This window comes from Lagopus leucura, unplaced genomic scaffold, assembly GCF_019238085.1.
Source record: "Lagopus leucura isolate 7727_CA_CO unplaced genomic scaffold, USGS_WTPT01 Super-Scaffold_100002, whole genome shotgun sequence".
Lineage (NCBI taxonomy): Eukaryota > Metazoa > Chordata > Aves > Galliformes > Phasianidae > Lagopus > Lagopus leucura.
Window position 1 is genome coordinate 2,013,317 of NW_024962263.1, and position 14,917 is coordinate 2,028,233.

The 14,917-nt window shown below is 39.2% G+C and overlaps 1 protein-coding gene across 6 annotated transcripts in view; it reads right to left on the bottom strand.

Moving 5' to 3' along the window:
• The window catches only part of ATP9B (ATPase phospholipid transporting 9B (putative)), a 157,018-nt gene that overhangs the window by 107,664 nt on the left and 34,437 nt on the right, over window positions 1-14,917 (bottom strand). For all 6 annotated transcript variants that reach the window (XM_042868806.1, XM_042868805.1, XM_042868809.1 and 3 more), the window contains exons 6-7: window positions 13,443-13,501; window positions 2,872-2,923 (exon numbers count right to left, since the gene is read on the bottom strand). In XM_042868806.1, the coding sequence (XP_042724740.1) occupies window positions 2,872-2,923; window positions 13,443-13,501 (111 nt within the window). The remainder of the gene's footprint in view (window positions 1-2,871; window positions 2,924-13,442; window positions 13,502-14,917) is intronic.

Consider the following 14,917-nt stretch of genomic DNA (forward strand, 5'->3'; position numbering starts at 1 on the left):
CATTGAAGAAATGACACTGGCTCATTTCTCCAACAGAAACACACCCATGAGAAAACAAGCCAGAACTGTTTTTGGTTGAACTTCTATGACTAAGACTAATGATTTATAACTCAAACTGCTTTTTCCAACTGAAGACAAAGGGTATCAAGTGTTACAAACAACAGTAAATACTGAAATTGGGAAATGTTGAAACAGAGTAGACTTCAAAATTAGTTCAAAATCTTTGCTTTTACTCTGTATAGATTTATGATAACAAATTAAAGTGTTTTATTGCACAGAAGATAAAAGAAAATCACATACAGAACATAAAACCATGGAAAAACTAATGTGTTCTATAAAGTATTTAAACTGTTGACTATAAACTAAACCATAAATCAGTCAAAACTACAACATTCAAGAAAAAGCAATTACAGATATAAGTCTTATTCTTTAGTCAAAAAAACAATTACCGCCATATGTTTGAAGTTCCGTGTTGGAATTCTTTTTTTGCTTGCATTTTTTTCTTGTTTGGTTTGGTTTCACTTTTTTTTTTTGAGAGAGAACAGCATCAATATAAGTAGCCAATATATTGCATGTTTATAGAAAAAGTATTGAAAATGCAGAAGTCCCATTCCATGTGTGGTAAAAGTATAAATGAATTATTTATATCTGAACTTTGGGCAGATTTCTTTGCATTTGCTGTGTTCACTTTGAATTATAATGGGCGCTTACCTTGCAGGAATACTTTAAGCGTGTTAACAAGCACATCTATTTGTTTAGGGACAGGCTAATTTTATATTATAAACCTTTAAATTGTGTTGCTTTATTTTCCTGATAGCAGATTACCAGAAAATTTTAAAGCTGTCTGAATTAAACCTGAACACCAAAATAGACTTGAACAATTTTACTTTCAAATCATGCTTTTCTCCCCACATTTTTTGACACAAGAATTCACTCGATGACCTAGATCTACATGGTCCTGTCAAGATACAGTGCCTGGATTGTTCATCGACACTGCTGTGGCCCATCCTTCAATTAGCAGTACTGCGAGGAGAGCAGACTACACAATGTCTTATAAATTTCCATACAGGAATTTACAGATTTAACAATCAATGCTGAGGAAAGCATGCCACAGAGTAGACATGCAAAACATAATTGAAGAAATTTTGTCATTGCAAATTATACAGTTGCTTGACCGCACTTTTATTCCAGCAGTGAGAATGCTGATCCCAATTAGGGACAGCTTTCCACGTTTTCACAACAGCAAACACTACACATTACTACACAATGAGTTCTCAACACGTTTCTGCCATGCATACATCTCTTGAAGATATCAGCATTGACACATACTCCTGCAACTGGAGATGACAACTGCTTCTAAATGCCCACTTATCTAATACAATTTAACTGGTAAAGACTAAGACAAATTTCCATAAATGTACCTCTTATGCTAAGGCATAGCATGCAACAGGCCTAGTTTAAGGTAATTCTTCTACAGAGTCTAACTCATGTTTCTACTTTTCTAGCAGATGTCATTTGAGCTTTAACAGTTCTTATGATTCTAGCTGAAACACTTTTAGGCTTCAGTGGTTAAGACACGATGCTGCAAGCAGCCCAAAAGGAGACATCATCAATCACTTTATAATCATGTTGGATCCAAGATCTTTGAGTTGTCAAAAGCATTATGAAATTTAGTACATTATGCATTCTGAAGCAGAGGACAGTTAACCAGGATTAAGATTATATGTACTATTAGACAACACTGCTGGTCCAGACCAGTTAAACATAATCTAGTGCACCTAGCAGTCAATCACTTCAAAATCATGATAAGGCAGTGACTGCATAATACTTGTTGCAATTTCTTCTAGTGAATACGTAGCTCCAATAGTGTTCTACAGGCAAATCAAACATTTGACTTTTCTTTCAAATGATTTCTGAAATAGAACTCCAATGGGACAGTAAAACATCAAAGCACTCCTAACACAAGGTTAAGAGCTGTGATATTCCTATATGAAAGTTAGCGCTGTCCGACAAATATCAGACAGCTCTTCATGATACAGCAATATAAAGAAGGCAAATTCTTTGAGTTTTCGTTTTGTTTTGTTTTTTGGTGGGTTTTTTTTTTGAGTTACATGGGGACTATCACTTGCAAACTTTAATCCTAATAGCTGTAATTTATAGGGCTCATGTAAAGGAAATATATGTTCAGAGCTCAGGAGTACTCTTATCGCCATATAGAGAGAAACGGAATCAATGAGAAGTTCTTTCCTTCTCCTCACTCAAGAAAAGTGTTTGGTTTTTTTTTTTTGTGCTTTTTTTTTGTTGTTGTTGTTGTTTGTTTGCAGTTTCTGCAGGTTGCATAAGGTTCTATATATTTGACTGCCCAAAGAGGAAGTATCGCTTCAAAAGGGAAAAAAAAAAAAAATAGCTATCCTAATGTTTTTTAGATCACTTTAATACATTTCTAAAGTAATTTTAATCACATCAGTGGGATATTGTTTCAGTTCTTTTCCATTAACTGAAAATCAAATCAAGTGACATTTAATGTATTGCAGTAATATCCAAAAATACTAAGTTATTATATTAGACAAATATTGTTCTAAAGTATACTGAACTAGTCTTGATATTTGCATTACCTGAAGTTTTGTTGTATCAGTCATCTATTTAAAAGAATGCATCTCTATAGGTCTCACATTCACAGTTCACAGTGAGATTTCCCAGTTTTAAGTCCAAGCATACTATTTTTCTCAGATATATACACTCCTGCCCCTCACCCCCCATAAATCTCACAAATGTGGATTTCCTGCTATCAGTTTGACCATAATGCACAATCTAAAATATTACTACAATGACCAAGTTATCATGTAGCCAACCTGAATTATCAAAACATACCAGTTTTTTCTGATGTTCTGAGAAAAACCATGTCAGATGGGATTCGCTGATTCTGAGGAGAGAGGAAGAAAAAAGTACATTTTATTCTAAGTAGGAAAACAGTGAATTCCAATCAAATGTCCAGTTAAGATCCTGTCACCAAAAGGTCAAACTTGGATTGAAACTCAATTAAAATAGGATTTATCAAAGCACTTTACATTCAGTATTTGCAATTCAGAAATCAATATTTTCAAAAAATTATACAATAAGCAAACGACATCTAATCCTTTCAGATGTTCTTATAAGTGAATCATAAATACCTGAAGACCTGGACTGGTCTTTTCATGACTAAAAACAGTGCATCAAGACTATAAATCACTGAATATATACCACTGAAATACTAAAAGTAATATTCTATTGAGCAAAACCCTGATAGTTAGCAGGAAAAAAAGTAAACAGAAATTTCAAACATCTCAGCATTTAAGCTATATATGCAGTGCATATCAACTTTTGCCAGGCATCCTCTTTCTCTCTCCCAATATACAAATACAGAGAGGAAATTGCAAGCCATGAAACAACGTTTCCCAGTTTCACGTATTTACAAACCTCTCCTTTGCAAAGACAAAATTGAATGGACTAAGGCTCAACTAAGGCTTATCTTTTATTTTTGAAGAGCTCAAATGTCTGCTTGAAGAAAGAGTAGAAAGGAAAATAGATACGTAGCTGACAAAGACCATCACATGGCATACGTGAACCTCTTGGATTTTAGCCTTAAAAAGCTTACTGAACTTACCAACTTTAGAAGTTAAGATATTTAATATATAAACATCTCAAAACCTATTATTTCACGTTTAAATTATAATCAAACTGGAAAATTAATGCTGTGTAATTCAGTTGTAGCTCTATATTCTGCATAAACTACAAGCTATAAAAAACTTTAGTTATATAATTCAGAGAAGAAACAGCAGCACAGATGGGTCTCAAGCAGTCTGGAATCAAACTAGCCTGAAAATTTCAATTCAAAGCATGAAACAATGGAACGTCTCAAGTCACCAACACAGTATATAGAATCCTGCCTGTAAATTTTACTGAGTGATTCTAATCAGAATAATGAATTGATTCACTGTATCAAAGCAGAAGATACATCTTTGTAATACCCCCATTTTTGTAATACCCCATCTTCGTAATACCCAAAACGTCTGAACTAATTACACTTTTCTGTGATAGCAACTGAAACACGTACAGCGTGTAGCAGCTCTAACATACTCATCCCATTGGGAAATCACAGAATTATTTGAGTTGGAAGGGACATTCAAAGGCCATCTAGTCCAATTCCCCTGCTATGAACAGTGACATCTACAGGCAGCACAAAGACTGACTGACTGACACTGAGCAGCTCCAAAGACAGGGAAGAGTGTGCCCCTTCTTTCTTACATTTAGATACTTGAAGGCCACTCTCATGTCTTCCAGAACTCTCCAGCCTGAGCAGCCCCAGTTCTCTCACCCTGTCCTCATAAGGAAGGTATTCCATTTCTTGCATCATTTTTGGGGCCCTCCTCTGGACTCACTCCAACAGGTCCAAGACCACCCTATACTGAGGACACTGCATCTGGACATAGTACTCTAGGAGCGGTTTCACCAGTGCAAAGCAGAGGGAGCAGGATCACCTCCGACAGCATACTGGCCACTCTTCTTTTGGTGTAGCCCAGGACATGCTTAATTTCACGGGCTGTGAGGTCACAGGGCTGGCTCATGTCCAACTTGCCACATCTTGAGCCCTCTTCAAAAGGACTGTGCTCAATCCCTTCATCCCCCAGCTCATACTGATAGCGGGGGTTGCTGCAACTTAGGTGCGAGACCTTGTACTTGCATGTGTTGAATGTCATGAGGCCGCACCTCGAGTACTGTGTCCAGTTTTGGGCCCCTCACTGCAAGAAAGATATTGAGGCCCTGGAACGTGTTCAAAGAAGGGCAACAAAGCTGGTGAGGGGTCTGGAACACAGGCCATATGAGGAGAGGCTGAAGGAGCTGGGAATGTTCAGCCTGGAGAAGAGGAGGCTCAGGGGAGACCTTATTGCTCTCTATAACTTCCTGAAGGGAGGTTGTAGTGAGCTGGGGGTCGGCCTCTTCTCTCGTGTCATCAGTGATAGGACCAGGGGGAATGGCTTCAAGCTACGGCAGGGGAGATTCAGGCTGGATATTAGGAAGTATTACTTTTCAAAAAGGGTGGTCAGGCACTGGAATGGATGCCCAGGGAGGTGGTGGAGTCACCGAGCCTGGGGGTGTTCAAGGAAAGGCTGGATGTTGTGTTGAGGGACGTGGTTCAGTGGCAGCTATTGGAATAGGTGAACGGTTGGACTGGATGATCTTGAAGGTCTTTTCCAACCTTGGTGATTCTATGATTCTATGAAGTTCTTCAGGGCCCACTGCCTAAGTCTGTCTAGGCGTCTCAAGATGCTATCCCACCCTGCCAGCATTTCAACAACACAACGCAGCTTAGTGTCATCCTAAAACTTGCTGAGAGCATACTTGATCCCAACACTGATGTCACTGATGAAAATATCAAAGAGCATCAGCCCCAGTCCTGATTCCTGAGGGGTGGCACGCATCACTGGCATCCACCCAGACACTGAGCTACTGACCACTATTCTCTGGCTAAGGTCTCGCACCCAGTTCCTCATCAATTTAATTGTCCAGCCATCAAACAATCACTCATCTTCCTGTGAGACAAAGATGCTGTAGGGGCCTGTGTCCAAGGCCTTCCTGAAGTCCCAGTAGAAGACATCACTGGCTCTTCCCTTTCCCACTGACGCAGTGACACCACTGTAGAAGGCTGCAACATGGATCAGACAGGACTCGCTCTTGATGAAGCCATGCTGGCTTTCCTGTATCACTTCTCTCTCTTCCATGTGCCTTAGCACAGCTTCCAGGTGAATTTCTTCCATGATATTCCCCAGCACAGAAGCAAAGCTGAGAAGTCAGTAGTTCCCTCGGTCATCCCTCCTACCCATGTTAAAAACAGGTACAACACTGCCTTTTTCCAGACACAGGGGACTCCACGTGACTGCCATGACTTTTCAAATGTCACCGTTAGTGCCTCAGCAACTGCATCAGCCGCTTCCTTTAGGACTCTGGGCTGCATCTCACAGAATCACAGCATCACAGAATTGCAGGGGTTGGAAGGGACCTCCAGAGATCATCGAGTCCAACCCCCTGCCAAAGCAGGTTCCCTACACCAGGTTACACAGGTCGGCATCCAGGCAGGTCTTGAACATCTCCAGAGAAGGAGAATCCACCACCTCCCTGTGCAGCCTGTTCCAGTGCTCCGTCACCTCACTGTAAAGTTCTTGCGCACATTGGTGCAGAACTTCCTATGCTGCAGTTTCCAGCCGTTTCCCCTTGTCCTGTCTCCACTCACCACTGAAAAGAGTCCGGCCTCGCCATTCTGCCCCCCACACCTTAGATACTGATAGACCTGGATCAGGTCCCCTCTCAGTCTTCTTTTCTCAAGGCTGAACAGACCCAGTTCACTCAGCCTTTCCTCATAGCAGAGACGCTCCAGGCCCTTCACCATCTTTGTGCCCCTCCGCTGGACTCTTTCCAAGAGATCCCTGTCTTTTTTGTGCTGGGGAGCCCAGAACTGGAAGCAGTGCTCCAGATGAGGCCTTACCAGGGCAGAGTAGAGGGGGAGGATCACCTCCCTCGACCTGCTGGACACACTCTTTTTAATGCACCCCAGGATGCCATTGGCCTTTTTGGCCACAAGGGCACACTGCTGGCTCATGGCCGACCTGTCGTCCACCAGGACACCCAGGTCCCTTTCCGCAGAGCTCCCCTCCAGCAGCTCATCCCCCAACCTGTACTGGTGCATGGAATTATTCCTCCCCAGATGCAAGACTCTACACTTGCTTTTGTTAAACCTCATCCGTTTTTTTTCTGCCAAGCTCTCCAGCCTATCCAGGTCTTGCTGAATGGCAACACAGCCTTCAGGCGTGTCAGCCAATCCTCCCAACTTCGTATCATCAGCAAACTTGCTGAGGGTGGCCATTATCCCCTCATCAAGGTCATTGATGAAGATGTTGAACAAGACCGGACCCAGCACAGACCCCTGAGGAACACCGCTGGTTACAGGCCTCCAACTGGACTCTGCACCACCAACAACGACCCTCTGTGCTCTGCCAGTCAGCCAGTTCTCAACCCACCTCACTGTCCACTCATCTATCCCACACTTCCTCAGCTTTGTTATAAGGATGTCGTGGGGGACAGTATCAAATGCCTTGCTGAAATCAAGGTAGACTACATCCACTGCTCTCCCCCTATCCACCCAGCCAGAGACAACATCATAGAAGGCTACCAGGTTGGTCAAGCACGACCTCCCCCTTGTGAATCCCTGCTGACTACTCCTGATAACCTCCTCTTCTTCCAGTTGTCTGGAGATGACATCCAGTACAAGCTGTTGCATCACCTTTCCAGGGACAGAGGTGAGGCTGACTGGCCTATATTTGCCTAGGTCTTCCTTCTTGCCCTTTTTGAAGACCGCAGTGACGTTGGCTATCTTCCAGTCTTCAGGCACCTTCCCCGTCTTCCAAGACTTCTCAAAGATGACAGAAAGCGGTTCAGCAATCACCTCTGCCAGCTCCCTCAGCACCCGTGGATGAATCCCATCGGGTCCCATGGATTTCTGAACATTGATGTTGCCTAGGCGCTCCCGGACCACCTCTTCCCTGACTAAAGGGAAGTCTGCCATTCCCCAGATCCTCTCACTCACCTCCAGGGTCTCAGATTCCCGAGGAGGAGCTTTTTCACTGAAAACAGAAGCAAAGAAGGCATTCAGTATCTCTGCCTTCTCAGCATCCCCCGTTACCAGAACACCCCCGTCACTTAGCAGGGGAGCCACATTCTCCCTAGTCTTCCTTTTACTGTTAATGTACTTGAAAAAACCTTTTTTATTATCCTTTATCCCCTTTGCCAGATTTAATTCCAGGCAGGCTTTAGCCTTCCTTGTCGCATCTCATTGGGTCCCATAGACTTACAGGTGTTCAGGATCCTCACATCGTCACAAACCTGATCTCTGCTTACTGTGGGAGGATCACAGCCCCTCAGCCTCCACCTTCCAACCCCTCCACCTGAGGGATGCATGAAGAACAGCTGCTGGTGAAGACTGAGGCAAAAAAAACTGTTGAGTACCTCAGCCTTCTGCTTGTCCTTTGTTACCAGCCTGCCTGTAGTGCTCACTGGGCCTGAGGGGTGTGCCTGCTTGGACCTTCCTTTTCTGGTTGATGGACCTGTAAAGCGTTTCTTGTTTTTCTCTGCACCACTTCCAAAGCCTACTTCCAGTTGGGCCTTTGCATTCCTGACCCCATCTCTACAAATCCCAACAACAAAATCCATAGGTAATGGTGGCGAATGCACTGAACAATGGTATTTTGTAGCTGAGAATTTGTTCTATCAAATACTGTTATTACATTATTTGCATTTGTTGTAGTTTCCATGGAAATAAACAGGAGGCATTACTTTCAGAGTGACCTATGCAAGGTGCTGTACTTTAAGCTTTGCCTTAGTTCTTGAGTAATCACACTAATAAAATTATTTCTGACCAAAAAATATCCAAGATACTTTAAGATGTTCTAACACTAGGCAAAGTTTTCAATTCCTACAAAGAAACATTCTTGAGAGCACCATGCTGTCACATCAGCATCATTTAGAATAATGTTAGCAAAATAAATCTCAGGTTTTATTTTACAGAGGCTCACCTTTGAGGGAAGTTGGTTCAGAAATGGAAGCAACTAAAACTGTATCTTCTATTGATTCAGAGATAGGCTATGGAGAGGTTAAGCCAGGAAACACGAGGTATCTCAAGCAAACATGAAACTGGAAAATTGAGCAAGACTCAAAACGCTCAAAAAAAGGATGCATCTTTTTATTTTTTTTTTTTTAATCTGAAGACCCTACATGGTCAAAAACAAATTTCTAGTCGTACCTTAAAAATTACATGTTTTATGAGCAGATATGTCATAGTTTGCAGCAATTCTCATTCATGGCTATAAGCACAAACAGGTAACAATTTGTCTATATGTCAAGAGTATTCCCCTTAAAGATGCTGGTCACATGCAACTGGAGTGTATTTACAACTACAGTGTATTTACTATCTTACATTACAACAGAAGACCACCCACATTTATTATACATCACAAGCACAGATTCAACCAGAAATGTTTCATATTCAGATTTGAGAAAAATAATGCAAGACAAAGGGTAACCTTACTACATACTGTGTGCAAATTAGTCCTAAAACAACAAACAAAAAGGATGGGGAAAATGCAAGTTCAAAATTAAATATTTAATTAAATGACAATAACAATTAACCAGATAAACTGCCTTCATATAGATTAACTATACATTTTTACAGCCTCCCTGCCAGCTCTGACATAAATCCATTACACGAGTTTCGGGTTACTGGCTTCATGCCTACAAACTTCAGTTACTTCTAAACAGGCTAAAAAACTTGACCAATAGTCTTAAAATTTTGGAAAAGTAACAGCGCAGCAATCCAATACAGAATTAAATAGAAGTTCTAATAATCAGAATGAGTTACCATGTTTTAAAAGCCATTATCAGATTCAGTGAAGAATGCGTGTTTCACATTCAGCACACAGATACTGAGCATCAGGTGAGTTTTTCAAGAGTCAAGTCTTTATATCTCACAAAACTGAGCATTATCCAATTAGTGACATGACTATTTTCACATTTTAGAAGAAAACGTACACCTTGATTTTGTCTTTTAAATGGGTTCTCTCTACTTATTTTTTCCTTCCTGAAAAGCAAATGCATTAAAGAATTTGAATGCATTCTTCCATGTAAGTAAGGGGAGGAATGGTACATTGTTTACCTTATCTGTAAGAAAAGAAACGGTTTATGACTGACGTGTCTTTTTTTCCATCAGGTTTTCTATATTTTGGAAGTAGGTAGAAAGATTCCATGTGAGTGTTAGATGAAAAAGTGTCACTATTATTGCTGACACTGCAAAGCAAAGATCTCCTTGCAAGTATCTGATACCTAGTCTATAAAAGATTGACTACACAAAAACAGATGGCAAGCACGCTACAAAAATCCTTAGCAAACCTCATTATGGAGAAATTAAGTTTTGTTATACGCTGCCACAAACAGCAGCAAAATGTTAATCATGTTAATCCTCGTGTCATGTTTATCAAAAATGAAACAAGTTACAATGACAACACGTACGACTTCAAACATTCAGAAATCCATGAACAAACGACGTAATCTCAATTATCATGCAGATGAACCTAGAAACGTTTATTGATTACAGCAAAGACTGAATATACAAGTCATAAAAACTATGACGACGCTACGTTTTTCAAAGTCTGAGCAGAATTACAGCTCCAAGACAGGTGTGTTCCCATTTCTCTTAGTGTTGGCTTATGCTGCTGATTTAGAGATTCTTTCTAGAGGCCAATGACAAGACAATAGTTAATGGAAGCCAAGTGCTTCTCCAGCTTCTGGGCTTCTATCAGAAGTTGCACCTCCAACCTAGAACACTAGTCTTGCTGAAAAACAAGGAAACTCACTAATGCATCCACTCCTCCTTGCAGAAGAGACTACATGCCTCATGTGAAAGAATATTGAAGAGTCTAGCAGTGGTATTCTTCATTTCTCATCTTATTGTTGCAAAATCTTTATTAATATACACTTCTGCAGCTCCATACTCATTCCTCCAATTCCCCTACAACTGCTCATAAGCTACAAGACCATCAAGATTTTGCATTTACTGTTTTGTATTATCCGTTTAATATGAACCAGGTACTTTTCTCATTGACTAAAATATCCATGCTTAATTCTGAGTTAGAAATGGAAGAGGCACTCTGCAGTTGTTTTCTGCATTTTCATGCTGTGTATGTTAACAGTCTTTACAAATGCTGGTTATATTTCACTTTACTCTTGAGATTACGGGAAAAAAGTTCTGTGCCCCTTTATCTAAGAGAAGCTTTTAAAGTAAGATGAAGCTTTACTGCTTCACATTTTAAAAAAGCTGTTATCAATGTGCTACTAATATATCACTTATTAAAAAGCAAATCTGTTGTATTCTCCTCACACAATCAGAAATTGTTCCAGCCAAAAATCTACAGTAACTAAATAACGACTCATCAACTCTTCCAGTTATCTTAAATCTCTGCACACCCATGCATTCACAGAAAAATAATATATCTAAAAACTGGACCAGGAGCAGCATGTCTGCTTACAGCAAGAGGAGGGGGAATGTTAAAATGGCTTCCAACCTCTAAAAATTGATAATACTTCAACCTTTTGAGGCATTCTCCTGACCTAATATTACCACTCCACAAAATTTTTACTTGAAACTAGAGATACAATTTACCCAGAGCTAAGTTGTTTCAACTACATTGCAGTCACTTAGAATGGATTCCAAATTAAAAAAAAATAAAAAAAATAAAAAAATCAGAGGATATTCAAAGATCAAACACAGAAAAGCTTTTCAGTTATTAGTATTTGTGGTGCAGTCGCTAGTTAACATATGGATCTCCAGCTCAAATGAGTCATTAATTTCACTGAAGAAATGCTGGTGATGCATCTTCTAATCAAATACAACGTTAACTTGTTTCTTTGCCATTAGAGTGAGCAATTGAACATTTCACTCCTGACTGGTTCTTCGGCTTAAGAGTCATACTATGAAATTGAAAAGTGCTTACTCTAGCAAAATACACTTCTAAACAGAATTAAAAAACATTTAATTTCATTAGTTTAAGGTACTCACACAAACCAAAAGCAAAAACAGGAAAAAAACTGACTTGGGGACAGGAAGGAGCTTGTGGTTGAAGTATAACAGATAAGTAATTGCATGCATGTCAACAAGATACTCAAGTAAAATCCTCATTAAAAGGAATACACCTACTACTTCCCTAAATCCTTAACACTGCTTTTATGTTATGAACTTCAGGTACCCACAGCACATGGTTTTTAAGTTGCTGCAAACAATGATTAAATAAATGCTAATAATCTACCTCAAACAAGACAGATTCATCCCCAAATTAATCCCACTTTCCCAAATTCTACTAGAATTCAACAGGTGGATGAATCTTGGTAGGTTTCAGAGAAAGTATATTATCTTTGCCACCCCTATAAGCTTCACAAATGCAGCATAACTAATTAATTCCAGGTTTAAAGACTAAAGCAAGCATAAAAGTTTTTTTAAAATAAAAATCAAAATAAATACTTGCTTTAAGTGCCCTGAAGAATATCTGGAATAGGTTCAAGTGATCACTAAGATAGCAAGGTAAAAGACAGGGCATGCCCGTCCTGTATATCTGTAAATATTAATCTTGTCTATGCTAGTATATGCTGCTCAGAGGGTCCCAACAAGACATCAGGTACAGGTAGCAGATAAAAGGTGTAGGGGAGGTGGGAGGGGAGGGAATGTGGGCAGAACTTAGCACTAACTACATAGAAAGAAAGAAAGCAGTAGTTTTCCCCAAAGCAAACAAGGGCTTTCTCATATGTGGCTGAACAAAGACTATAACAACTCATGAGTTCTTTAAATTCTCTAAGAAAAAGGAAGGATATTTACAACCAAAACAAAAGTAAAATGAATCACGAGGGGAGCGTATCTGCTCAAGGCTTTTTCCTTCAATAAAAAGTCACTTACTAAATAGTAATGATCCCATGCAGAAGTTTAGAAAAGTCAAGTCACTGCTGAGGTTCCACATTCTCCTGCCTATCTACAACTTGCCACACAACACCTCAAACAAAACTGCATACAAGGACACAAACTTCAACTGGAAGTCACTTTCTAGGATTGAGGGATTACGTCTTTTTTACAAAGTAAAATCGGAATCATTTGATGGCACTAAGAAATTAAGTCATCCTTCTGAAATAAACTTATGCATTTGTTTAACAAGAAAAATAAGTCAACTTCGTGGTTACAATAGCTTCTTAGTCTCCTACAGCATGGTATGATAGCAAATATAAACTGCACACCTAACCTATAGGGATATTTTCTTATTGTAGGAAAACCAGAGCTTGCATTATGATCTCTTCACAGATGAGTTTTGCCTAGATCATTTCCTAAAACAAACCAACTGAAGCAACACTGTCTTTATTATGATACTAACCTCAAGGAAAAAAGTTCTCACCCACCACCTAAAACCAAAGTAACTTGAACGATTCCCCTCCACTCCCTTTTTTAAGAACACAGATATGCACACAACTTATCCTAGAAGGCTTCAGGCATCAAAAAAAAGATTTGAAGGAAGATACTAGAAGAAAGGTATTGGTAGTCAGTCAACTTAGCACACCCACCTAGGAGAGCACAAGCCAAAGAATATCATTCTGCACGCCTTTCACTAGATAAGCATATTCCAATTTATAAGATATAAGGGCTTACATCCAATTAAGATTATAATGAAACCCAAAAAGAGACTTCAAGTTTATCAAATAAGACTCAAACTAAAATATTACTTACTTAGTACTTCACAGATAAGTACCTCAATATACTTCTCTCCGGAAGATTATTAGCACATTAATACTCTTTAGTCTCTAAAATATATTTTAAAAGTATCAACCTTTTCCACTATGATGAGGTCTCCAACTTGTATGTCTGAACTCTTAACTTGCACTTTACCTTAAAAGAAAAAAAAAAAAAGAATATTAATGCCTGCCTAGGTTGATTACAAAGAGTCATAAAAATATAAATGCAAGATGTACTTCAAGATATTACTGTTTGGTGAAAAAGTTACAATTGATACAGAATTGATACTTGAAGAGCATACTAATAAATAGATGTAATCTCTAAATGGATCATTAATTATGAGGTTTTGAAAGTGCATAGTTTTCTAGGCAAGTAGCTACTGTAATAGTACTGGAGAGACACTGAATCTGATAAACAATAGCAATAATTGAGTTACAGAACTGGAAAAAATGATTTTGTGTCATCTACTATGCACCCCCTACAACATGTCAGAAGTGACAAGGCTTAGCCACAAAGCATCTTACACATAAACTGTTGATAACTGGGCTTTGACCAACAGGTAGCTTTACTCAGTCACAGACATCATCGACAACCAGCACTGCCTGAGCCTTGTTGGAAATCACAGTAGAAAAGAGGTAAGTTGTAAGTCAGAAAAAATGCCTGAATATTTCATTTTAGGAAATTAAAATAACAAAATCTGAGAGCTTTCACTTGCTGGAGCTGCCCATTCAGTGAACAACTTGTTCAAAACAGACAGCACACGTCAATTTTAACTCTGTATTTTCTGCAGGGAAACGAATATTTTTTATGACAGTTAAATCTTAGTATTATTATCTGAAAGACTGAGGAGAGGTTAAGCTACTGCCCAAAATGTGCTATTGTTAATCTCACTAGAATTGAGGATTTCTAGTCTTAGTCCTCGCTACAAATTCAGGAAGTGTTGCTTCCCTGAGTTAAAAAACAGTAAAACAACAGACAAAAAATAACCCTGCAAACCAGCTACCAGTCATTCTCTTCGAAGATACATAAGCAGTAGTAAACTCAGATGTGTTAACTCTGGCTGTAAACATACCTATATATACATACACACACGTTTTTTACATGTATATATACACACATACAGCCTGATGAGCTGAAATGTACGTCCATATGAAATCTTTTCCCATCAGAAGCAGTGGGAGTCTTGTTAGCATGTCAGAACACAGACTCTTAAGAAATTAAATATCAAACTGAATGGATTACAGAAGAGATGACCCACAGAAGCACTGCAGAAGCAGCAATCGGTAGTAGGCAGTATTATGAATTGCAGATTAATGTACATTCTGCTACTTCTCATTCATAGGAGGTATAAATAAACTAAGATAGGTCCCAAATCCTCGCTGTAACTCAATGAAGAGCGATCTGGCAGTTACTTTCACAAAATTCCTACATTTTACTACCTTTGACTGAATGTATCTTATGATTAAAGAGAAAATAAGTCATATTTAATGCAAAAACAGCAGCTTCAGTTTACTTAATGAATTTATTCCTATAATTGATCTAATTTTCAGTACGCTTTCCACAGTACTA